Source organism: Pleuronectes platessa, chromosome 17, assembly GCF_947347685.1.
Source record: "Pleuronectes platessa chromosome 17, fPlePla1.1, whole genome shotgun sequence".
NCBI classification, from domain to species: domain Eukaryota; kingdom Metazoa; phylum Chordata; class Actinopteri; order Pleuronectiformes; family Pleuronectidae; genus Pleuronectes; species Pleuronectes platessa.
Window position 1 is genome coordinate 15,064,354 of NC_070642.1, and position 26,193 is coordinate 15,090,546.

At 41.4% G+C, this 26,193-nt stretch overlaps 2 protein-coding genes across 3 annotated transcripts; one reads left to right on the top strand and one right to left on the bottom strand.

Annotated features, from left to right (window-relative positions):
• The first annotated feature begins 4,059 nt into the window (after positions 1 to 4,059).
• Positions 4,060 to 13,577, top strand: acp1 (acid phosphatase 1). Of its 2 annotated transcripts, none has more exons than XM_053445323.1 (6): positions 4,060 to 4,187; positions 5,065 to 5,138; positions 5,943 to 6,056; positions 10,004 to 10,065; positions 10,821 to 10,926; positions 13,316 to 13,577. In XM_053445323.1, exons 1-6 carry the CDS (start codon positions 4,145 to 4,147, stop codon positions 13,391 to 13,393), a joined length of 477 nt encoding a protein of 158 aa, XP_053301298.1. In that variant the 5' UTR covers positions 4,060 to 4,144; the 3' UTR covers positions 13,394 to 13,577. The 2 variants fall into 2 exon arrangements, with proteins under 2 accessions (XP_053301298.1, XP_053301299.1); XM_053445324.1 differs by lacking the exon at positions 5,943 to 6,056 and adding an exon at positions 6,126 to 6,239.
• Positions 13,578 to 15,404: 1,827 nt separating this feature from the next.
• On the bottom strand, positions 15,405 to 21,726 carry LOC128460368 (ALK and LTK ligand 2a). The gene is made up of 6 exons (XM_053445543.1): positions 20,860 to 21,726; positions 19,989 to 20,369; positions 19,512 to 19,565; positions 19,299 to 19,379; positions 17,466 to 17,542; positions 15,405 to 16,378 (listed from the first exon to the last, which is right to left on the bottom strand). Exons 2-5 carry the CDS (start codon positions 20,278 to 20,280, stop codon positions 17,478 to 17,480), a joined length of 492 nt encoding a protein of 163 aa, XP_053301518.1. The 5' UTR covers positions 20,281 to 20,369; positions 20,860 to 21,726; the 3' UTR covers positions 15,405 to 16,378; positions 17,466 to 17,477.
• Between the last annotated feature and the right edge of the window lie 4,467 nt (positions 21,727 to 26,193).

A 26,193-nucleotide genomic window follows, 5' to 3' on the forward strand; every position in this document is an offset into this window, starting at 1 on the left:
TTAAGAAATATGCAGACAGATGGAGGTAAATACAAACCTTGAAAGAGATACTACAAATCCCCAAGTGTCTTTCAGGATCCAAGGGGAAACAATTCAGCAGGTTCTGGTCTAAATGTACACCTTAATCCTAAATCATAAAATATTCAATATCTCCCCCGCCCATCAGACGCAGTCATGTCTGGCCTTTCTGGCGGGATTAAGCTATTTCTTGTCGTTCATCCAGTAGAATTACTCATCTGTTTGTTTTATTAGTATGAACTGAGAAAAATGTTTCCATTCACGTCAGTCTGTTCCGACTGTGCCGAATATCGTTGCTTTGTCTGTATCATCTGCATCTCATTGTCAAATGTAAAACATTTCCCCCTCTCTCAGCCCCCCTCCTCATAATTAAACAGAAACAAACCTCCGCAGACATTCCTCAGAGGCACATCAGAGGCCGCTCTCAATGAAACAGTGATGATAATTTCAAAAACAAATGTTTTTTTTTTAGTAACACACACTCAAACTTTGAGTTTACTGGTGGTTGACTTGTAATATCCTTGTTTCTGCCCTCGAGAGATGTACTCACAAAGCAGTGCATGCACCATCACTTTACGATCCTTCTATTTAGATGATCTGTATTTATGTGGCGCCCTTTCTCTATCACTCGCACACTGCCGGCAAAGTCTGCAATTTAGGGTATCTTGCCTGAGGACCTTTAGTCACTCCAAACGAGGGAGACTGGGATTGTACGGCCCAAACTCTGGTTAGGGGACGACCATCTCTACCACCTGAGCACACAAGATGCAAATTGTGTGCATTTTGAGCATCTTTGCACAGTCTTCTAGTTTCTTCCAGTGAAACTAAGGACTCAGGCTAAATACAGCTGCTAACAGAACCATGCCACTGTTCAGATTAAGTCTGAACTTATCTCAGTGCATTGCACCTGGTGATGCTGTTTTTCCAAATTCAGGAGGTGTATTTCTTCTCTGGTGCTTCTCTTCAGTCTTTCTATGCTGTTTGTCTTTCTTTTAGGTTTGAGGGCTGCAGTTAAGGACATCCGGAATAAAAATCCTCTTGAATTGTATTCAGTTGCCAGATCTTGTTCTTGGTCATTACAGGTCTAACTATTTCCTTTATGAGTCCCAGTAACCTCCAGATGTGTGGCTGTGCAGGATGCTGCGGTTGAGTATCCCTCTGATGGTCCTCAAGGGTGGAAACACTAAAGCAACACTTCATTGCTATTCACATTTCCTTTTTATGTTTGTTTATTTATTTATTTATTGAGGTATTGTGAACACTAACCTATACTTAAAAGGTGAGAACATGGAAGACTAAAACAAAACAAAACATGCATGTAAACAAGCGTTTCTTTGGCCACACTTTCTTCACACACTCGTGTTTCGTACAAATAACATCACAGTTTCTCCCGCTCTGTCTTTCTTACACTGTCCCAGATTCATAGTTGTAGACGTCAACATAACTGGGAAACAAAAGCCTGATCGAGGCCATGAGCCAACATGCCTTGGCCTCACAACAGTGCTTTTACCTTCGCCAAGAAGGTTATGTTTGCATCTGTGTTTCGCCTTTTATCTCGTATTCCTTCGGAGGATCTCCAGAGAATTGGGTGCAGACCTTCTCCGCACTTTGCCTTTCACTCATTGACAACGCAGCGGGAGATTCTCTGCTCGGAGACATCAACAACAACAGCTAATTCTCCACAGGATTCAGGTGAAGGGTGGCGCAGCCTTCAGAGGCAGGAATCTATATTTTCCGCTCACATCAACATCGGCACAGGCTCTTATCCCCACAAACTCTCTTGACACCTTCGTTGGTGACCTCTACGTGTGTGTCGTCGCTTTTTCACCTTGTTTCCACAGATAATCCAGAGGCCCTCCCTCGGACCTGTGCGCTCACACAAACACCTCCTCCAGAGAAACTGTGAAGGATCTCCAGAGTTCAGTGCAGGTCTGAAAGCAGCTTTAGTTAGCAGGATTACACAAAAGGCTACTGGACAAATTTCCATAAAAATTGGTGGAAGGATTAGGTATGGGTCATGGAGCAGAGTTTTTTTGTTTAACTTTCTGTAACACTGCGAGATTAAAAGGTTTTTCAGCTATATCATTTAATTTATCAATGAATAATTTATGGTTCCTGATGAAAAGATGAAAAATGTTATGAATGTTTTCATTTGGTGCAGATCCAAATAAAAATGTGGATGTAGTTATTTGAAATGTGGTTTCATAAGAAGACTTTTGGGCCTTGGCGTAAGTATGTGCTTCCATTCTACTTCTTTAAATTACTGACATAAGTCTGACTCTATGGACCGACTAAACACATGAATTTAAAACTCATTAAACCTATTTTCCGGTTGGCAATTCGGACATTTCCCTGTCACATTAAAGGAAAAAATTATGTTTTATAACACCTTGTAATCTGTTGTTAAATATATCTCACTCTCTCCGGGTCCAGTATTTTCTCATGACCTTTGAATTTCACACCAGGAATTAGCAAAGCATTATAAGGAATCTATACGTCTGGAACATTGCGTCTTAACGTCCATGGGGCTCTTACAGTCTCAAGCGCGTACTGACAGTGTTGCACTATGACATCATAGAAAGTGTGGAGTTGGTTAGTCTTGACGGTTGATTTACACTTGTTAATGGTTTGACTGTAGCCAGGTTGGGTCTCTAATTTACATTGCGGAGGGATCAGAGATGCTCTTTCACGAGAGGATAAAGGTTTATTTTTCTCCCTCTAACTTTAACATTTATTATCAACACTTCAAAGCGGGGGTTGCCTAATCTAGCAATAAAATAAAAGTGATTGTTTCAGGCTGGGGAGCCAGATTTGCATATGTTTCTAATCATCACAAATTTGTTCTTTCCTGTCTGGCGAACACATGACTTTTTGTATTGACTTCATGCCAATGGACTGGTTTGTAAGAGCAAGTCATTGTAACAAGGATGAACCTATGCTGTCTACAAATTCATACTTTATTAAGCCGAATAGGTTCACTCTAAATGCTTCTTTTTATTACTACATTTATCACTACATTACTATTACTGATTAAGTTATTTGTACTGCCTTCTTGTTTTAATGTAGTTAAAATGTCATTTCTTGCTCCTTTAATCTCTTATCCTTGTAAAGCACTTTGAGGAGTTATCAAGACTAGAAAAGCACTTTACAAATACAGACCGTTTACCATCAATTTAAATAACAGAGAAAGCAAATAAAAGCAAATATTTCAAATAACATCTCATAATCACATTTAAAAAAAAACTAAAACATGAATTCATGTAATACACACAATCCTGAAGAGGTGGGTGTTAAGTAATGATTTGAAGGTGGACAGTTCAGTGCAGTGTCTGCATGAGTCTATACTTTTTTAAGGAAAATTCTACATATTAATGTCTTTAACTCTAAGTGCAGGTGGTAAATCTTTGTAACAACATTTGTCTAAAAAATACCATTTTGCTGGTGAATTAGCGCATGATCATTTTAATAGGAACATTGAATTTTTTGAAATTTCAGTGCCAGTTTAAACCATTAGCAAAAACTAAATTTTGATTTATTTTGTTTTTCCTATTGTTTGTGTCTATGCATTGGTTGGACGTCACTCTCGGTGGGGGTAAAAGGAAGTGATGTAGCCGAGGCGAGTGCTATATTCTCCGAACAGATAAATAGATGAGACTGGTAACATGGGGCACAGTCTGGGCACAGATCCATTACCAAGAAAACGCGTGGCAGAAAGAATCGGTGTCACTAATCCAATATAGAAATCAGAATAGTACAAACAAAAGAAGCATATATGCTGTATACAGTTATTTGAGGGAGGAGAGAGGGACATAAGTGTAATGACGAGACTGGGACACTGTGGAGACTTGCAGACAAAACATCATCATACATCACAGAGAGCACATGTCTGGTAGACCACAGAGAGGGTCAACATGCTGCCTCATCACTTCTGTTCAAATTGAAGACTCTGCTTAGTCCATCTATTCAACCAACTGAGAAAGAACTCCCATGGATTACTGGAGTCTCTGCGAACTGTAATTCAATCTCAACCTGACGGGGGCAGCGACGTGCCGCAGGGCAGTTGGTCTGTCAGAGACTTACAACAAGGCGGCGAAGAAGAAGAAGAAGGAAGAGAAACATCAGGAACATGGCAGCATCTAGCACGAAGTCGGTTTTATTCGTTTGCCTCGGTAAGAGACGTCCTTTTAATCTAACAGAAGCTCGTGTATTAAACTGTAAACACATACTTCCCTGTTCACAAATGAGTGATGTCGTAGTAATGTGTTAGCGTGCTAACAGCGCTAGCGCAAGTGTTTCAGCTAGCTACATCGCTCTGCTATTAATTAGCGTCAACATGGAAGTAATAAAGTTTATAACTATGACTTATCAAAGTTATTTTGAAACAGCTGCTTTTTGTTAGCGTGTGGCAGGAACATTACTCAGCACGTTGAGCAGATACGGTGAGTAACGCTTCTGTGAGTCATTCATCGGATGAGTCAAAAAGTTTTGGTCACGCTTTCCCATAAATTGCGTAACTTGACGGCAGGTCAGAGTCCAACCAGGAAGCTGCTCAGAGGTTTTAATTCTCTCTGATCCCGGAAGTGGTTTTGTTACTTTAAGGAAACTTTAACGTAGAGTATCAATGAGCCACTGTCGCAGGGAGTTTGTGTTTATCAGGTGACCAGGCTGCTGAAGCACGTGTAAACAAGGCTGCAGAGATTTCCCGGATGAAAGCTTCTATTAGACTCATTGAGATTTGTGAATGAGCTTTACGAATAAAATGCAATTGATTGATATGACGCGACATCACTTTAAATGACCACTGACTGGCAGCTCTGATACGATTTTTATGGTGCATGAATAACGTGTCTCCTGCTGTTTTTAAATGTGACCTGCTCACTGATCTCTGGAGTTAATTACTTCTATCAGTGAAACCTGTATGATGGAAGTGACAAATAAACGTGACTCCGTATGGACAAAAAGTTTCTGTTGTTAGAAGAGGTTAATATCCAAAGGGACTCATTTAAATGTATTAAAACATAACACTTTGTTTGTGGTTTTGAACAGGCAATATTTGCAGATCCCCCATCGCTGAAGCAGTCTTCTGTAAGATGGCAACAGATGCTGGTGTTGTTGATAAGGTAATGTCATCATTACTTTGTTGCATGCATAGTCGTGTACTTGCACGCACATTTTCGAGAAGTTAGCAACAGGAAGACTATAAATTGTCAGGAATGCACAACCGAAGAAGTTATGTTAATTTACTTGCTTAATTTATCATAAAATGACTGCAGTATAAATAAACACCATTTGCTGAAACTAATATTAAAAATGTATAGCTCAAACCTAATCCTTTATCTTGTTTTATTGATTGACTCCATACTCAGTACAATTTTTTTACAATCTCCACTGTGAATGTCTGAATTATATATTCAACATAAACATGGACAATACAATGAGTTGTGTGTTATTAGTTAGAAAACTTTGTTCACTATTGTAACGTGATTTTTATATTGAAGCTGAATAGCTGACCATACTCTAGACAAGTGCATTACTTAAATGTTGATAAGCTTAATTGGCTGTCATTCTTTCTTATTCCACTGTATAAAATGTACAGCTAAATTATGAATACATCACTGCTAACCAGCAGCTTCACTGTTAACTGATACTGATGTGAATTCAGTGGTTACTGGTGGCAGATTTAAAAGAACCATATCTAAAGTGTTTGGTGATAATATTTATACAATAACATTTAAAGAGTGTTTTATTCAGCACCAGGCTCTTTAAAGTATACTCTATATTTATCATTTAAATTATGGTTTAGACGCTACTAAGTGGTTAATACAGTATATTGACATAGAATGTTTTAAAATATAGTTAAATAGTATATCATCATCATCATCATCAGACTTGTGTTATTGTTCCCAATGCTCTGTGCTGCCTAGTGGAGGATAGACAGTGCTGCCACCTCCACCTATGAGATAGGAAACTCTCCAGACGACCGTGGCCAAGCCTGCATGAAGAGGCATAGTGTGCCAATGGGGCATGTGGCCAGGCAGGTATGAATACCCATTCCTATACATGTCTTATCAGTAGTTAGCACCCCCTTTTGCTTTCTATTGTTGCAGTGGGTCATAGACAGTGGTGCCACATCCGACTGGAATATAGGCAGCTCACCTGATCATCGTGGTCTGGCCTGCCTCAGGAATCACAGCATTGAGACAAGCCACAGGGCCCGACAGGTACAAACAGATGACCGGGGCTCTTCTCACCTCATTGATGCTTGTGTGTATGAGTGAAGTTGGTAGGGTAATGGCTTCTAGACATTTAGCTTAATAGCCGTTCTCGCTAAGGATGTTCGACATTAACTGTTCCACCGTTAACCGGCTAAATTTTTTGAATGATTAATATAATCAGTAAAACAGTTCAACGCTGTTTTTGATGGCTGACCAGGCCACAAAAGTTGTGAGAATTCTTCTGAGGGTGACAGCAGACAACACTAAGTTAGTGGTCATTTTTTATCATTATGAGAAGTGTAAATAAAGGTGACACTGTTTTGGAACAAACCAAAAAGGAAAAGCTATCCCGAAACACATGAGGAGACCTTTTAAAATATAATGGGAAAGAGTCTAAGCAGAGAAGAGGGCAGCTAATGACACTGAATCTCCTGTGTCTGAACTTCAGCTGCAAGCTTCTTTTTAATGATTTCTGTGTTTTGCCTCCTTCCCTGTCCTTCAAGATTTAGACAGTTTTATTTAGATTTTGGATTTATGCCTGCTCCCCTCCATATTTGTTTGCCTGTTTCGACTGCTCTTTGTTTTTTCAGTATTGTCTGCATCATTTCTCCGCAGGCCTTGTCCATTTTTGTTTTCTATTAAATCAGTGAAATAAATATGCTCTGTCTGGATGTCTGGATTGGGCCCCTTCCCTGTTTGCTTGCACCAGTTGTGACATTCGGAGAAAAAACAAATACCATCGATGCATAGTTGATTTGTGTGCCAGAGAGAATGTGTTGACATGAGCCTCTCTCAGATTTCTCCTTGTTTTTGCTGATATGAATGCAACTTTAATTGCCAAGACCCAAAAAGTCTGAATATTGGTGGGAACTATGATCTTATTTTTTGCCCTACTAGCTTCCAGGTTAATCTGGTCTTCACGTCTGTACACCAGCTTCAGACATGTGACGTTAACTTCTTTCCCTCTGATTTGTCACCCATCTGTATCTAGTGTTGTTTGTGTGTTTGATTGTCTGTGAAAATGATTAAGGGCCTCTTGCTCACGCTTGTTTCTATACTGCTGTGCAAAATGATGGCACCCGTGGCGTGTATGAATTACTGATGAAGCCAATCAATCACTGTATCGCATTGCAGCATGTGTTTTAAATCGTGAAACAGGCCTGAAATTACACCAAGATGTTTGTCCATGTAGGGCCTTCAGCCCGTATGGTGTGCTGGTTTATCCTCAGTGCAACTCCTACTCCCTGTGCACTTAAAACACTCTTTTTATGTTTCCCTGAGAGAACTTGGAGGTTTCGCCCTATGCTTGAGATCTCATCTAATCTCCTCAAAGCAGGGGAGAGGCTCAACCCTTGGCTTAAACCCAGCCAAATCCACACAATGAGCTTTGACAAGCCTTTTTCTCTTCTCCCTTTTCCTGTATCACCCTTTTTCCATTTCTAGCACTGGCTTTTGCTCCCACCCCCCCCCCCCCCCCCCCGTTTCTGTCCCCCAATTTTTTTACTTGGTGAACTTAATTTAACTTCTGCCCCTGCCAGTATCCAAGCAAACTCGCCAAACAGTTCATTTATTTATTATTTATTTATTTATTATTTATTTATTTAATATACCAATGGTATTCACAAAGAAACAAACCTGTTTGTTTATCAAAGCAAACATGCCTTATTAACGAATAGCTAATGTTGATTGTTTAGGGATCTTAGAAAGTCCCAGCCATTAGTTTGGAACATTAGATTTAAGAGAGTTTACATTTTTATTTCATATTTCAACATGTTACTGTTGAGTCAACATTTGAGGAATGAGCATCACCTTGAGCCAAAATGTAATCATACTGTTGTAACCACAATCATTTAGCCTTTCAACATTGTGGTTTGGATGTTAAAAGTGAAAATTCACCGACTTCGAGAGCGTCTTTTAAGCTGTAAACCTGAGGTCCTCTCTTAGCACAATGATGCATGTGCACGATACAAGTATTTAATAATGTATTTGTTGTAAGTTACAATTTAAATCTTGGCTGGTGGATGAACGGATTATGAATGATAATATAATAGTATGATAACACTACATTATATTATAAACCATTCATTTAAGGTTAAATGTAGAGCCCAACGGATATAGATTTTTGGTGGCCGATGCCGATACCGATATATCGGCTGATAGGTTTATATATATATTTAAAAAAAGGTTATTATTCCAAAGATGTTTTGATCAACCCCGTATGACAAAGAAATGTAATTGAGGCTTAAATATGTTTTCTACATTCCAACCATCTTTGTCAACATTATATTGATAATTGTAAGCAGCAAATTATATAAAAAACTTCAAACAGCCAAAGTGTTTTTCTTCATCTTTTGTTCTGTAAAGTAAAAGCTTCTTTATCTGTCAACATGGTTGTAATCAAATATATCTTCTTTAAAATCCTTCTTAGTAAGAGACTTGTTTGAATTTGTTATTGTTGTAGTGGTCCGCCTTGTGAGGGAGGTCTGGTCGGGGGCTTGCATCAGGCTTCTCTAACAGCCTTATACAGTTTGTGTGAGAGCGTGATGTAGGCAGAAGCTGAGAGATTAGCCCCGTCTGTAATTATACATGCCAGAGATTACCACTGTGTGTGAGGGAAAGGGTGTGAGAGTGTTCAAATGGAAAATACAATGATCAGACTCGATTGGCCACAGTCAGACGCTGTAGACCTTGTACGACTTCACAGACTCAACGAACATCTGTTTATTCCTCTGCTGTTAAATGAATGTCAATCGTTGTCTATAACTCAACATCTGGAATATTGCAGGAGATCTATTCATGTCTTTTTCTTTTGTTCCCCTCTTCCCTCAGTTGCCCTTTGTTTGTCCCCATCCTCTTTGAAGCATTCCTATAAATTGACTCTCAGAACCCCTTTAAAACAGTTCTGGGTACTGTGTGTTGTTCTTACTCATTTCTTTTCAATTGCTGCTTGTTCCATTAAATCATCACTGAGCTCAGTGAGGACTTTGCACAGCTTCCCCTCCACATGTTTACAGATGTACAGCTTAGATCCCTTTCATAAGGAGTTTGCTGGCGAATCCGCAATCGTATCACAGCTGTTATCTTTTCAGATTTCAGCCCTGGCCACACCCGTTGGTTACTGCGGTAACGGAAAATGTGTGTGGGGGGGGTTCTTCCACAAAACAAAAACAAAGCAATCACTGCTGGATCTGTTCACTACACAGCCCAACAAGTTTTTTTTTTGAACAAGTACTTCAGACGGCAATAATTGCAGCCGCGATCGGATTTCCTGCTGTGCACAGCTCGAATAGTTTTTCCTCACAACAGCAGAGCAAAGTTTAAGTTGGCTACCTTGCTGAGAAGGATCCACTCTGCATGTTCTGCAGCTCACTGTGGCTGCTTCTTCTTGTTTTATTACTCCCTTTTAAATTTGAAAATGATACACTGAAGAAGAAATGGCAAACACATTGCACTTCCTGGGACTGTTTCGTGCCACCCCATGTTTTGCCAGCTGAAAGCTTCAATGCGAAGCAGCTGCAGAAAATCATCGGTTCGCATCAGCAGCCACTTTAAAGATACCCTGTGTAATATTTTTTGTAAACAAACAAATTATATCTGCTATCCAAACTCTATTGCGTGTATCCCAGAGGTCCGACAAAAAGTGTTGACTACATTTGCACCTGCAGATCTTCCCGTGGGAGTGATTGGTTTTCACTGTGTAAGGCTGAACCCTGTCTGCGTTTCCTAGCTGAGCCAAAAGTAATATTTGCTTTTGTCCTCCCTACTACCAGGTGACCAAGGAAGATTTCATGAGCTTCGAGTACATTCTCTGCATGGACGAGAGCAACTTGAGGTACGCTCTGCTGCAGAAAGTGTTTGTTTTTCTCTTGGAGTGTGCATCACAGTCGCTGGAAACACTGGTGTCATGTGTTAAGTGTCCTTTCCTACTAATAAATGGTTCCTTTGGTTTCAAAATAACTAATTTGTCTCGAAAGGAGGTCAGGGCAGGTTGTCCCGCTAACGCTGTTGACGGTGGTGTGTGTGCTACTTTGCACACTCGTGAAAGTGTTGGTAACATTGAACTAGAGCTAACTCGTAGGTGAATGCCTCCTTTTAATGAGCAATATCCTTTCTTAAGCTCTTTCCAGAGGTCAAGGGGGAGGGATATTTTTTGCTACTTTGAACGTTTAGGGATCATTTTGAGATCACATGCCTATGGCAGATCTGATCTGTAAGCAGCTTACTGAGTTCCTTGGATGCCTCGTCTTTGCTCCTTGGGCAGTTTTTTCCCCTTTCTCGACCACATATTTCTTTGCTCCACAAATGCTAAGCTGACCAGACTGAGAAAATGAGACCTTGTCCGAGACAAAAGGCTAATCAGTCCGTGTTTAGTTAGCTTTACCAGAACTGTTGTTTTGAGTGACTGTGTTTTTTCTGCTGTGGGAGGAAGTTTATCCTAAATACTTGATTATTGTGGATTTAATAATATTATTTAAAGTCTTTTGATATATATTTGTTCCCTACTCCTGACATCACATGTTAGATCCCTATGTGTTTCCCTCGCTCCCTTTTCTTGTGGAGTTAACATTCTTTCTCTTGTCTTCCCAGCGAGTTGAACAGGAAAGCAAAGTCTGTGAAAAACTACAGTGCAAAGATTGAGCTCCTCGGTTCATACGATCCTCAGAATCAGCGGATCATCAAGGACCCTTATTATGTAAGTATTCAAGTCAAATTGGAGACTCAAGTTTCATGCTCCTTTTCCCCTCCATACAGTGTTTATGACACTGCTGATGTGAAGCAGTTAATCTCAGAACACGCTGACATGTTCTTTTATTACCGTGAACAACTGTCAGTCCCTCAATCACGGTCCCACCGCTGTTAAACTGACAAGTTCACCAAATGTGAAAGATGTCTGTGGCTGTAAATGTCCGACTTCTAAAAATGCACGACTTCTAAAGAATATGGAGCGAGACTTTATTCTATGAAAATGTATTTTCTTTCTTTCTTTTCTCTTTGGAGAAGAAGGGGTGTTTTCAGAATGAACCCATGGACATGTTGGTTTTACAGTTTTTCAAAAGATTTGTTGACAATAAGTATAAGGCAAATCAACCAACAACAAACCAATTAACAAACAACACACGTTCAAAGGGTTGCTACCTATGACTCAAACTCTTCCTGTACTCTTTTTCTTTTTTGCTTCAAAGAAATGTTTTGAGATCGTATGCATTTCTTTAAAAATATACAAATATTCTTGGCTGCACAACAAACCAGAGTCGCACTTTATCTTTTTAGTATTTTTAATTAAGTGGACGAGGAACAAAGAGTTTAAAGTCAAAGTGGAAACGCTCTTTAACGTTGTTGTTCTACTTCATCGGAACTGTAAAAATGTGGTTTGATCTGATGATTAGATTGATAGTGAACTGGCATCCAAAGGAAACAACAACCCCTCAAGTGTGTCATCACATTTTCGTTTAAACCCTTCATTTAAATTTAAAAGAAGGTGGGGGAAAAACAGTTTTGGTGAATGTGAATTGTCATGTTATCCTTTCAGCGTTTGTTCAAATTACATATCAGGTTTAAAGGAAGAGGAAAAGAGCAAGACATGTTTTTACAGTGGACAATGGAGGCAGTTGCAGTTTATATAAAGATTTGCGCAGATCAGGGTTCGGGTGCATGTGGTCGCTTCATGGAGACACATACACAGGGAGCGGTTGGATCACGTCCGCTGGCCTTTAATGAAATAAACGACACCACAACAAAACAGCAGAGTGGACTGCAGTAGTAAAAATGGCAGCAGGCGGTTCCTTGCTCACTGGGTCCAGAATAAATGCCAACATTTAAATTATGAAAAATGTGTTCTGCGGCCCTCCGAGCCCACTAAACACCACAATAAATCACTTAACTATTATTTTATTAGTGTGGACATGATTGTACAAAGTGTTTTTGGTTTCAGATTGGTTTTCACTCTTCATGGCTCAATCAGGCCTGTTTGGTGCTTGCGTGCTCTCTCTGCAGTGACAGTCGTGCCAAATGATTTGGCTGCGAATTATCATCTCAGTTTATGACTGACAAGAGGCAACAGTGGGAATGTCGGACCATTTAAATGTTTGATTTGTAATGATACGTTTTCAATACATGAAATTGTTTTATAACTTCCTAGGGGCACGCAATGTTTTTTCTAGTTTAGTAGTTTATACAAATAAATGGTAATGATGCTCGAAAAGTTAATTTCCTGTGTGGCCTTGAAGGAGAATGTGTGGCTCGAGCTCTGTTTATAATACTGTTATTTGTGGCTCTGTTGTGGAACCAGAATCCCAAGATGAAACGGTCATCAGATTAGTGATGTGGTTTGGAGATCGGTCGTGGTCGACCACAATATGTGACTGAAGTCAGTTGTATTAATTTGTCTCATGTTCGAAAAGCCTGTTTCTCTCTATGGAGATCAGCATGCGTTTGTCTGTGTCGCTCTTTCTGCCAACGGTCGCTGTGGTTCGGACACTTGGAAGATTATTGGTTTATGGTCTCTCACCAGCGACCACATGGCATGACCGAAAAGTGACCGGCCAACACAGTGCGAGTGAAACTTCTCGATAAGTTCTGAATGGATTCGCATGAAAAGGGAAAAAAAGTAAATAACAGAAAATTCCTCAACTTCCGATAATCGATTCATCATTGGAGTCATTTTTCGAGCAGAAAAGCAAAATAAATCACTGGCCGCTGCATTTAGTTGTTTTAACTGAGAATCATTGATTCCTGGACCGCCGGTCGGTCAAAACAAGTGAAAATGTCAAATGCAGCTTCAAAGCCATTTATGTCACTCTGGACAGTTGCCATGGGCTTTTTGACAATATCCTGAGATTTGGTAGAGAAATGGTAAATAATAATTAAATAATAAGATGACCCCTTAATATGCCAAAGAAAACTGGTAGAATCACAAATCTACAACGCGTTTGGCAAATACTCAGAAAACCGTCAACGACTCATCTTCTCCGAGCATCAAATCCCCAAATATGATATTTCTGACAATACTTTTGATTCATCTGTAACATTTTGACCTGAAATGTGTCTTAATTTCCCTTCTTACTTTTCATTTTGTCTCTTAGGGAAGTGACGAAGACTTTGAGAAGGTGTATGAACAGTGTGTACGCTGCTGCAAAGCGTTTCTGGAGGCAAACTCCTAACGTCTGAGGAACCATCATCCAAATAATGTTACGGTTGTGTCACTCAAGCACTTAAGAAAACACTTAAAGGACTTTATCTCAATGTTTTATGTGTTACACAAACCACACATTGTGTATGTAGCAATTCTGCACGGACAAGTGTGTAGACCTGTCTATGAATAAAATAAAATAAGTTCAATCTTTATCTTGTTGAACGAGTCAGTTTTTTCCAGATTCTTATTTGCTGCAGATCCTGGATATTCTGTTGGACGCTCAATCGATATTTTAACAAAACACAATTCATCGGCATCGCTCTCCCTCCTCAGACACAAAAGTCGTTCCGCTGAGCCCCAAGCACCGCTTACTACTATCTATGGCGGTAGCCACGTGAAGGAGGACTCATCGGTGGCAACACAAATTGTCGTTCTTAGTTAGTCACAGTGTTATAGTTCCACCATAGGGCTGTAAAACATTAAAGGGGACATATTATGCCCATTTTACCACAGTTGATATGGTTCCTTGAGGTCTTAATGAAATGTCTGTAACATATTTTGGTCAAAATACCACAAGGATCATTTAAAACAGCCCTCCTCAGATTGACCTGTTTTGAGTGCCCCGCCCCCCTCTCACTCTCTCTAGGGACGATAGACATGCCAGATACCCAAATTAGCGTGTAGAAGCACCACAAAAGTTGAATTTTCATTATATGTCCCCTTTAAAGTAGGGTGAAATTAAAGGGGAGATGAACCAAATGATGACTGGAGGGTTTGCTGAACAATTTAGGGTGGTTCATATCTGTGCCAGAATTAAAGCCATAACTTGAAAGGATGTGTGAGACGGAGCTTAACTCGATTTCGTTATAAAAACCTGAGATATATGTGATATAACTCTGAGTCTCCAGGACACACTGTGGTCTTGAGACTAAGTAGTTTCATAATACTAGGCAGCAGCAACCTGTATTTCATCCAGATATACTGTGTATAAAGTGAACAGTAAAAACAGTGGCGACTGTCTGTGAAAGAAATAAAATCAACATAGTTGTGAAAATGCCAAACTTCCCTGTAAAGTTCACTCAGCACTTAATATGTTTTCTTGTTCTTTAACCCAAACAAATTGTGTTCCTAGCCATATCCACGCTCCGTAAAATACTCATTTTGCAGCTGTTGGCATCCCGGGGTCTGGAGACGTTTCTGCCTCAGCTCCAGCACAATGAAGATGGAACAGAATTTAGTTTGATGTACTTACAGGACAAGTAAATGTCCAAGGTACCTCTTACACCTGTTGTGGTTCGGACTAAACTGAAAATTGTGACGATCCGGACCAAACGAAGTCGGTGTAAAAGAGCTTGAACTAAGTTTGATGGATAAGACGAGTATTTGACTTCACAAAATAGAATCTCAAGGTTATTTCAGTCATTTCACCTCATTTTCAAAATGTAGAGGAAAATCTTGTTGTGAATTAGTTCAACTTAACTCTCCACATTTAGACCTTATGCCTGGACCCTGGGAGAACCACAGATTGATTCCCAACTCAAGACCTTTCTTACAGCTCATCCCTTTTCTTCGTCCTCACTTCCTCTCATCTCTGCTGTCTCTATCACATGGAAATAAAAGGATCTTCCTCAATTGGGAAACATATCAAAGATCCTCACTCAAACTCATTTAATCCAAATCTTTCCATTTTACAGTTCTGGGTGAATCCACTGTGCTGTCAACAGTGCCGGCCGAGCGAATCCTTTTTAAAACAAACTTCTTTCCCAGTGTGAAGATTTATGCGCCTGAAATATGCTGACTGACATTCTTGTGAGTTTTCACATAAAAAAATGGTTTCGCAACAGCTTCTTTTTTGAAGAACACACACTCGACTCTCTCTTGACCTTTTTTTTTTTACTGTGAGTCTATGAAGCAGAGGGAAGTTCAATAAATCTGCCGCCTCCAGTCATGTGGTCACTCGGAATTCTTCATTTTGAGGCTGGATCGTGGAAGAAAACGCTGCAGAAGACAACAAAGACCATTCACTGTTGTACCAATCTTATAATTTATTTAAATATATTTAATTCTTAAATATACAGTGTACACTGTATATACGTATTCAACACCCATACGATAAAGGCCAGTCACTTTAATTTATGGTAGATAGGTGGAGTCCTCTTATGATTTGTTTTATACAGTATGTACATGTTTCTGTGGTCGTGGCCTACATGATGTGCAGCGAACCCTTGTGACACTCTTATAAATATAGACCGTACCACGATTCTTCCGATAACCACGGGGGGGGGGCCGTGGCTTACAACCGCCACATCGTCGCAAAACATGTCTCACCAAGACGCAGAGAAATATTCATGCAATTAATAATTTAATCACAGCTCTTTCTCAATGTGAGCACAAGTGGGTGAAACTATGGCGTGAGAGCCAGCGGGGGGGGGGGGGCGTGAGAACGTTTAGTCAGTGTAATAGGTAGTACAGTAATACGTCTGGGCTCAACCCGAAACACTCACACAGAGCAAACCAATCACAGAAGGTGAACCATACTGAAAATAGTACATTTGGAATTTGCTCTTTCCGTGAAGGAAACAAACCAAAATAAAAAATATGCAATCCCTTTCTCTTTTTTTCTTCTTTTTTTGGGAGATTTGACATCATCTTTTTTTGGGATGCCAGCAGGAAAGAAAAGTCCCCACGATTGTTTCCGGCTCCTCCACTTGTTCATGTTTCCTTCAGTTTCACCGTCTTTGTCTTTAAATCTTGATCTTGTTTTGTAGCTGGGGTCTCTCCCTCGTGGGGGCAGCGAACCATCGAGGCCCAGTCTGGGCGGTGGGTGGCAGTAATCCACGCGCCAACAGAACAGACCTCACTGAATGTCAATACTGTGCATAATATCAGTCGGGGATGGTCAAGAGTATTTTAGGCGTCCCTCTTAGTGTCCAAGGCACTTTTTTTTTCTCCTTCGCTTCTTTTCTCCCTTCCTTCTTCTTCTTCTTCTGGAGAACACATGTTTGGCGTCAACCTGCAACGACAAGCAAAAGAAATTCAGCGCTGTCTCCAACTTGGCAGCACCTGACAAAATCTTTCTTCCAAGAACAATTGTGAACCACAAACCACTGATCTGCTCCGCTCACTGTGCGGCTGCTTGGGGCTCTGTGTGTTGACACAGCACGCAAATCTACCCTGTGAGCAGTTGTCTAACTGTCTCAGGAAAAAACTTGATATTTTCTCTGTGCGGTTACGTAATTATTTGCACGGGATTCTGCCTCAATCTTGGAAACAGTATTTGTCTCTAGTGCTTCAGAGACAACTGCAACACAACACTGTAAGACTACAGAATTACAAGTTTGAATCTAAAAAAGATTAAATGTAGTTAATGTCCTAGTGAGAACCTGACTGATGACTCAGTTGGCCGATCAATACTGTAAATACTATGTGCATATTTTTCTTCATTGTGTACTCGGCAAAAATAAACACAGATTCCAATATGAGCCTATCACAGACATATCTGCGTTTATGTTTGCTGATATAAAAACTTTAATGAAACTTTGGGTTAGAGTTTATATTTGTATTTATTTTGTATAATTATTTATAATAAGGCTTAAAGCTGAACCGTAAAATCTCAAGCCTCAATTATATTTCTTTGTCATAATGACATCTTAGGAATCACTGACAGATAGCTGCATCGGTCAAGCTTATTAATTATGTAGAATGGCCTCTTTTGGAGTGTTTTGTTAACATATATACAAATTGGTTATTATCATTAGTGCATTACAATTAATTCGTAAGCAGCATTTTCGTGCAGAAGCTGGTCCAACTATTTATCTGTTGATAAATAGTTCTGTCTATTTCAATCCCCCTGAGAACCTTAAGCATGTCTTTTTATTAAGTCATCTATTTGCCGCTGGTCAGTATCTCCCTCAGTAGTTATACAACCTGAAACTGTTACCTTTATTTAAGTCAATAATCTGAATCCTACGTCTGCTTCATCACCTGAACTTTTCATCATTTGACAGTTCATCCTGTATCACACACAGCCGGCACTTTGACTGCATGCGTGTGCACATCCACAGCAGCGTAAACAGCAGAAATGTTTGCGGTGGACGTACCTTGTGTGTGTGCTACCCCTCCGTGCACCGCAGGCTGCCAGCTAGCCGTGTGAGGAGCCGCGCACATCGCTTCAAGTCTGAGAAGAGAAGAGGACACGGAGAGCTTAGCGAGCGACCCCTCCTTTCACACAGTGGTTTGACCCTATATAAACAAAGTCATTTTTTATCGTCCGAGGGTGATTTGTTACTCCTTTAATAGGGTGGGTGGCCAAGTGTGACAATGAAATAGCAATTAGTTCTACGTTGTGTGATTGTGATCAGGGAAAGTCCGTTTTTGTGTGCGTCTTTGTGAGATTCGTCTAGATCCAATGAGTTGTTTATTTTATTTGGGATTTAGGGTTAACGCTAAACCTGCCCCCCCTCATGCAACACGGAGAGAAATTAATTGATATTGTCTATTGATTAAACAGTAATAACATTTCTAGGAGTTGCAATAATGAGAGTAGTAAAATATGCATCTCTTCTCACATGACCTAATTCCTCCCAATCATGCTTGAGGAGGTAGGAGACAGCCAATCAGAGGTGAAGCTTGAACTTTCCCACGGAGGTAAGACCAGCTTAAGTGTTTCACGAAAAAACGACAATTTGAAGCTCTGGCATGACACTTCAACATTTCCCATGTGGCAACGCTGCTTGGTTGTGTGTCTGATGGTGTGTTTTGCAACATCCATAGACTCGAGGGGCACACCTTGCTGAGAACGTGACGGGAGGGGGGGGGGGGCTGTGGCTGTCTTTGTATTTGTTTCGGTCCGAGATGCTGTTGCTTTAGTGCGCCAGCTAGTGGCAGTAGGTTTTTGAAGAAGAGAACATTTTTACCTGCCAATATTTTTCCCTTTTTTACACTTGACCTTCTTTCTCTCTCCCATCTCCGGGCAACATCTCTCTTTCTTTTTCTCCCTGCCTGCTCATCTCCTGCTTTCCGAATGCTGAGCTGTGCTTGAGGCAGTCTTTTCATTTGTGTCAGTAAAGAAAGCGAACAAAACGTCAACTGATATTTATATTAAATGTTAATAGCGTCCTCTTGGATAATCACGCAATGAAAATTAATATATATGTACTTCCTTTTGATGTGCATTTGAACCCTCCATCTGTCATTGAAGACTTAAGTCTGATGGCTTGAGTCTGATGGATGGAATTAACTAGCTCTGTAATTCACTTAGGTCTAAGTGAAGCTGGCTGGATCGCATCATGATTGACGGGCGCTGTTTGATGTGGTGCGACTGCACAGGAGCCATTTGTCGGATGTGCGGGAGTGAATCGTATTGAACAAGCAGCCTGCTTGTAAAAATGTCTCTTTCAAATCAAAAGTTTTGACGCGTCTCAGCAGGAATCGCACAGGTGTAAATCACAAAAATGAAACATAGCTGAATTCCATTAATCCAGTGTCCGGGTCCTGGTATCGTGCACGCCGGCTCCCAGTCCCGTGTCTCACTGGGACACTTGATGGGAAACACAGCCGGTTCTAATGTCTTCTGCAACACCTGTGGTTTCCCCACTGCGACATGTCAAAATGTGTCCTGCGGGAAAAAGGCCTGTTCAACAGTTACCGGGTGGCGGATTCAGCTGCCTGATGTTTGGTTTGTTGACAAAACATTTTGTACGATTATTCACTCGACAAACACGCAATGACGCTAGAGAACGTACGTTAGCTCGTCATTGAGCAACATCTTTGCAGCAACGTTTACTGAGGAGACGTTGAAGAAAAATAAACCAAGAAGCCGATTGTGGTGACCTTTGGTGAAGGTTATGGCCCTGAAGAGGCAGGTTAACATTTGGCTTCCCCACATTCCTTGCTGCTCATAGTGTAAGAGAACCAGTGTAATTGCAGCTTACATGCAGGCGTCGTGCATTCTCTGGTGTGGTGGTAGACTCTGTACACTTGCTGCCTGCACTTCGGATGGAAGTAGAGAGGACCTGAAACAAGAACAGGCTTTTTTTTTTAGGACATTTCATGTGGCCACCTGCGCTAACATGTGTTTTATAGCTCTACAGTCTCCTGGACTTCCTCACATTTGACAGATAGAGTCGATTGCAGTGACGTCTTACCTGTTATATGTTTTAGGAATTTCTCCTTCTTTCTGACATCCCTAGGGAACACAACTGTGGAAAGAGAACAGACGAGGAAGCAGTGTCAGATTTGCAACGATGCAGCTGCACTGTTTGAATCTCATGCATTTTAAAGTTGAGAAGACATGCATTTCATTGGAAGGCCTATGAGCATCGACTTCCTCATAAAACAGCCACCACATCAACCTCAACTTTCCGATGAAAATCATTAAAGGGTCATTCCACCTAAATAATAAAAGAAAATCTCGACTCCAATCACATATAACCATAGGGATACCACCAGAGGCAAGTGAGGAGATCTTATTGGTTATTCTGGTTGCAACAACCGTTTAACTCTATCCCCTGTGACTTCCAGTGTCGTTGCAACCTGACCATGAAACACATTCGCATCCACCATTACGCAGCATCCTCTTTTGATCCAACATAAGGGTCCCACCCAGACGACGAGCCACTCACCGACAGCCTGAGCGCCTCTGTCTGTTTTCAAGTTGCGTAAATCCTTTGGAGCCGCCGGGGACGTGTGCGCCCGCGACGTTAACGGGGATTCCGTTTTGGCGCCGTGTCGACTCCGGCTCTCCTCCACGTGTTTCATGATCTCCACCATCCGCCTCAAGTCCACATGCGCCGCGCCGCCGCCGGCTGCGGTCGACCCCTTGGCCAGCGAGGGCGCGCTCCGGCCGCAGTGGCCGGTAAGCGTGCACATCACTAGCACCAGTCCCATGGTGAAGTGCTTGCGCAGTCCGTTCATAGCTCCCGTTGAGTTGAGAAAACAAGAAGAGGAAAAAATAAAGTCCTTATCCAGCGCCTCTGGGGAGAATACAAAGTCAAACCGGACACCTGCGGAAGAGATGGAGGAGACCTGTCAAACCCAGTGTTTCTCATATAATGTACATTTATATGACCCATTAAACCCACTGAGTGCGCAGCGAGGAGGGAGTTTAATTGCCCACTGATATTGGTTAGGACATCATAAAAACTAAGATCAGACTTCGACTGTGGACCACCACGATTTACTGACACATGTCTTAGTTTAACCTCGTGTTAGAAGAAACTACGTTGGCAACATACAAAACACTCAATTGGACCAGTTTGCGCACTTTTACGCAACAGCTCTGAAGTTAACGATTCCCCGAAGGAGCCTCTATTCACACATCAAACGTCCCACATCATGTTCTCGGTAATGCAAAAGTTTGGCACATTGTGCTTAAGCCATGGCTACTCCAAGATCCTCTCTCAGAGAATCAGCAGCAAGATATTTGTAAAAGCAAATAGTTGTTTTAAAATGATATGAAATATATGAAAGCTTTAGAAAAGTGTTGACTATTACCTTCTCAGTTAGAGAACCTCCTCCAATGCGGCTCCAAAGTCCCGTGCGTCCAGCAAGGATGAAAATGGAGATAAAGAACTGTGCGTAACTTTCGCGTGTAGGTTCCTGATTCTGTCCGGTCCGAAATACGTCCTCTTGAATTCTGCTGTTATGTTGGAAATAAATATATCAAAGCAGCTGAAGTCGCACTAGCAGTCGCTGAGCATCCGTGGCCATCCTCTGAACACCGGTGGACTGTGGAGGGGAAGAGCGAGGAAGAACAAGAGGAACGATCCACTGGTCCCGTGCGTCCCGTGTGCGTCCTCGCCGGAGCCGTAGATCGGTTCTCCCTGAAGGAACGCTCACTTTTTATTCTGTCTCGCAGCCGCGGTGACCTTTCCCTCGCGGGTTACTCCGCCGTATCTGCAATAAGAATATGACGCACCACTGGCACTCCACAAAGTCCACTGGAGTTGACTGACCATCAGTTGAGCGCTGCACGTACTTCTCTGCGTCCCCCTCCTTTTCGCGTCTCCATTTATCTGTGCGATCCGCGGTTACAGGAAGCCTCCCTTTCCTACTAATACTTCTACTGAAATTTCCAACGAGCCAAGTAGACACAGACATCTTAGCGGAAATACTCCCCGAACCCGGTTGTGATTCTCTTTACCCCATTTAGAGCCATTGCGCGTTTTACGGTCCTCGGGGGAATTGAAACCCAACTCCGCAGCGTTTAATGAAGATTCTTTGAAAATGTATAATTCATCGGTATAATTATTGCTCCACAGTTTTCTGGTCAGAGCCTCCGACTGCATAACATAGTTGAGGTTTTTTCTTCTCACTGGAGATTAGTCCTGCAGCAGTCGACTGTGGTTGGTACAGCTTTCTTTAAGTCAGGTCGTGCAATTGGCTCCCTTGCCCCCTGGCCCCCTCCCTCAAATGAGGCTGACTTGTGGGGCTTGAGTTGACTATACTGCGAAACTGGAAGCAACCCCCCCTGTGTTTCAGATTTCTGAGCGTTAAAAGCTAAGGCAGCCGTACAACTCCAAAATCACCAACTTAGAATTTAATTGCAGCAAAGACCCCCCAAAAACTTCCGTTTCTTTTTCAAAGATTTTTTTTTCTCACATTTTCTTTTCACCTTCATCTGATCAATCACAGATTATTTATTACAATGACTTGGATTTTCACTTCATGGCCGAACTTCCTGACTCTTGTGACATGAATTGAGAACCATGGTGCTGAAAGGACAGCGCGCACTGTCACCCCCCCCCCCCCCCCCCCTCACCTCTGACGCGCCAGATCACCGAGGCGCTGGAGGGAATTTCAGTCTACACAACGTCATCCAGTACAATGGTGGACAGATTAGCTTTACTGATGAATTCGGTCGATCACCATGATTACATAAAAAAAGTAACGGATACATTCTTTTTTCTGATGATTCACAGCGGGATGAGTTATTTATCTTTCAGGAAAGGATGTGTCTAACTTTTTTCTGTTGTTAGTCAACGAATAAATCCGGTGACACTGTCAAAAACTATGTGTTTAGAAAAACTCATTTTATACGTTGGGAATATATATATATATATATATATATATATATATATATATTGAAATTGAATGTGATTTCTGTTTCTTTGAGAGGAAACCTGCTGGAGTTTCTGTAAGTTTGCGGAGTAGGTATGTGGAGAGACAGAGAGAGAGACACACACACAGAGAGAGATAGAGAGAGAGGGGAGGGGGATGGGGAGACAAGCCCTTGACAATCAATTTTTACGACAGGCGTCAAAACTAATAAAGTTGGTAACAGGGTGACACATCTGTGGCCTGAACTTTGACGCGCCTGTTTCAGAAGAAAGTGAACAAAAGTTTTCCTAAATGAAAGAACTAAGGTCATCACTGACAATATTCCAGCTGTACGCACGAACCCTATCGTCGTTTATCAGTTGTAAATCATTTTAATGGATAATTAGAAAAACCTTTAACCCTCCTAGACGTTGGTATACAAAATGTCCCTCTGAAAAGAAAATGTTTTAATATTATTTGCTGAATCCAAACATGCAGTCACTATAATGTAAGAGTGAACAAACGAGTTTGACTCTGTATTTAAAAGCAGATTCAGCAGGGGGCGTCATTCTGCACTGGTTGCACATTTAAAAGCATGTTGAAATGATGCTCTTTGCAGTCGTAAAACAGGGCTCCTGTCTGTCCACAGAGTTTGAAAATACATTAAGAAGACTTCAGCCGGCAGTCGGGCATTTCCCTGTCATGCCTGCTTCCTCTGGACCAACCTCTCTGCTCACATCAGCCTGTCTCACTTCATTAAGTCAAACGTAAAACTCCTCCTTGTGCCTTAACTTCTCAGTAACTTTCTTTGTTCGCTCCAGCACATGAGTGTCCTCCTCGTCTCTCCCCCGCTCTCATCTGTGTATCTGTTTCCTTCTCCTCGACATGTGAATGATGGTTTTGCTTCTTCTTTGTTGCCGTTTGTCTGTCCTCCCTCAAGGGGCCCACACTGGAGAGGTGGCCATGTGGCTCAGGTCCTCTCTGTTGGCGGCACGTGGAAGCTGCTCGCCGTACGCCCAGGCGGAATTCTTCTTTCATGTTTGCAAGCTATAATGTTTTATCCCGATTTTTGCATACCATAAATCTGCTTCAGCATCGATTGCATGTCTGCCTGCTCTGGAAGAGGGACCACTCCTCCTTCTCTTCCATTTAAGTGTTTCTTTGAAGGAGTTTTACGTCGGCTGATTCAGGGGTCAAGGACAAGAGGGGGACGTAATGTCTCACAGATTTGTAATCACCCTGAAACTTATTTGTGACGGCCTATATAAATAAATCAAATTGGACTTGACTGGACTTTGGTCCAAAATGCTGAATACCATTTTGTTCTGATTTCATTCTTGAAATCTTGCCATATAGATAGAAAAAGAAAGGTCCAAAAGGAACCAACATCGATTTGGATCATGAAATGTAGTGAAGGGGTCACATCGGGTCATTGAACTCATTCTATAACAGATGTTGAATGTTAAAGGTGAAAGAAACAGGGATGATTATGCAGCATTGTTTTAGTTAAATAGCTATTATGGCAGAAATTATGAAATTACGAGCATATAACCCTGTTTAACCCAGCTCCTATTCTCATGTAGTTGTATTGCCTAAGCCAATGAGTCATGTTCATATGATTTCAAATGAACCACATGTGGTAAACCTCAGATTTGGTGCGGTGGCCACTTCTTTCGACACACCGATTGTCTCAATCTTCCTTTCCCCCTGAAATCTTGCTGATAATTTCCTTCTTAGGGACGCTTTGATTAATTAATAAGAGGATGTGGTCGCCTACCAGTGAACGTGCCTCTCTTTCCTGAGCTTCTCATTCAAAGTGGAACATTTCACTTCCTCAAGGTCTTACACAAGTGTGTGTGGTCATCTGATTTTGGCCAGAGAGAAAAAAACTATTTCACATCTTTAATCTTTGATGATATTGAAAAGACCAAAAAATGTTTATTACGTCTGAAGAAGGGGTCACTTTGGCTGCAACCCTGTTTACCCCTGAGACCCTTAAAGTGTTTTGTGGAGTAGATAATAAGTGAATACTTCATTGATCTATCCCTTAAGGCAAAGCTTAGAAAGTATTCTCTTCTTTTTCTTTAACTTACAGGCATAGAAAATGTATTACCGACCACATTTACTTTAAGTCGTACACAAAGCATCACTGTCCTGCTGCCGATATCTAAGCAGGACCTTGCATCCACGTGGTTCTGGTTAAAGAAAATCCAAACAGGGGTTGTAGCCAATTCAAAGGTCTGTCCACTGACCTGTGTTTGACTTGTGTTTTGTGAAATGTCCTCACAGCACTTGAAATGTTGCTTTCTATGTAATATTATTGTGCTTTGTCGAACTAGTACTAAAGTTGTCCACCTGTTCAAAATGCACCTTTTGCTGTTACAAAAAGAAAATGGGGGCTTTGTGTTCACAGCAGCTTATCCATGCATCTTCTCAGTCGACACAATTCCCACGGTTCTCGGAAACACACCCGCCAAGTTTGAAGTAATCGAAGACCTCTTGATTTATTAGGAAGGTGTTGAATTTTGTGAAATTCCGTCATATGAAACATGGTCGTGTTTTGTCCCTCAGTGCCGTATAAATACATCCCGACTGATTTAGATTCCTAGTCCCTTCATCCCTCTCTCTCTCTCTCTCTCTCTCCCCCCTCAGCCGGTCAGTGGTTGGACGGCTGTTACCTCACTATATTTTGAACACAGTGTGGCCTGTAAATTGCCCCGCAGTTGAGTGAGACAGAACATCTGGACGTTTTTAGCCACACATCAAAAAGCTCAGCTTATAGCTGGATACAGCTGTGTTGGAGGGCTATGCTGTGTTAGCAAGCCGCTGCAGCCAACAGTAAAAGAGTTTGACAGCTTAATAAATCCCCCTTGTTGTGAGATTACGCATTGCCTTCACCAATTAGGTGGTGCGATGGTGATGGAGCATTGAGGCTCAGTCGCTGAAGGGAAGCCTGGTTTACTCTCCCACAGTGATAATCAGAGGAGCACCACATGTCCAGTATCACCAGGCTCTCTCTGACAGAGCTATGTGTTGAATCTGCAGGTCATGTCAATGTAGTAATGCACTTCTGTAACACTTCGGACTCATCGTGGATGATTTAACCAGTGTTATAACTGATGCAAAACAACCAAATGTGTCCCATTTGTTAAATTCCACACATATACCGTATATGAAGATGGCAAACGTGTCGCCACTTCCTCCCATTATCCAGAAATGAAACCAAAATGCATTAACGCTACAATATTGCGCATTTGGGGCCAGAGTCTGCAAAGTATCGATCAGGGATGGAGCCACGGAAAGGTCCCGCCGATAAAGACGTTTGACCAGTTGGCAGACAGTCTTGATGTTTGATCGCAAATAGCTTATTAAAACCAAACTTAAGTAAACATACATTGGTATGATGAGCACCAACTCAAACGACAGAAACCATCTTTGAAGGAAATTTATTTGACATGCACTTTGACCTTTGTTTTTTCATCCATTTCCCTTCCACAAACATGGCGGAGGCAAGGACCTATACTGGGCCAAATTAGAAAGACAAGTTTCGAGATGTTTTGGTGATAAGGGCCAACACTGGTGTCAATAATGCTGTAAACAAAACCATGTGGGCGGGATTTGTACCTCATGTCCTGCCTCCAGTGACTCTACACGCATAGCTCGGACCTTTTAATGTGTCTGATCACAGAAATCGTGTTAATCTGCCAGTTTGACAGAGATTTAATGGAACCTGGAACAAATTATTAAGAGCCTCATTCTTCCAAACAAGTGTTTTCAGTTACTTGTGGC

Bases quoted from the DNA above. Each gene is read 5' to 3' on its own strand.
- LOC128460368 (XM_053445543.1), bottom strand. From the start codon at position 20,280: ATGAACGGACTGCGCAAGCACTTCACCATGGGACTGGTGCTAGTGATG. The intron at 19,566-19,988 runs GTGAGTGGCTCG...CTCTTTCCACAG, and splicing joins CAGAGGCGCTCAGGCTGTCG to TTGTGTTCCCTAGGGATGTC. The intron at 19,380-19,511 runs GTAAGACGTCAC...TTCTTGTTTCAG, and splicing joins ATTCCTAAAACATATAACAG to GTCCTCTCTACTTCCATCCG.
- acp1 (XM_053445323.1), top strand. From the start codon at position 4,145: ATGGCAGCATCTAGCACGAAGTCGGTTTTATTCGTTTGCCTCG. The intron at 4,188-5,064 runs GTAAGAGACGTC...GGTTTTGAACAG, and splicing joins GGTTTTATTCGTTTGCCTCG to GCAATATTTGCAGATCCCCC. The intron at 10,927-13,315 runs GTAAGTATTCAA...TTTGTCTCTTAG, and splicing joins TCATCAAGGACCCTTATTAT to GGAAGTGACGAAGACTTTGA.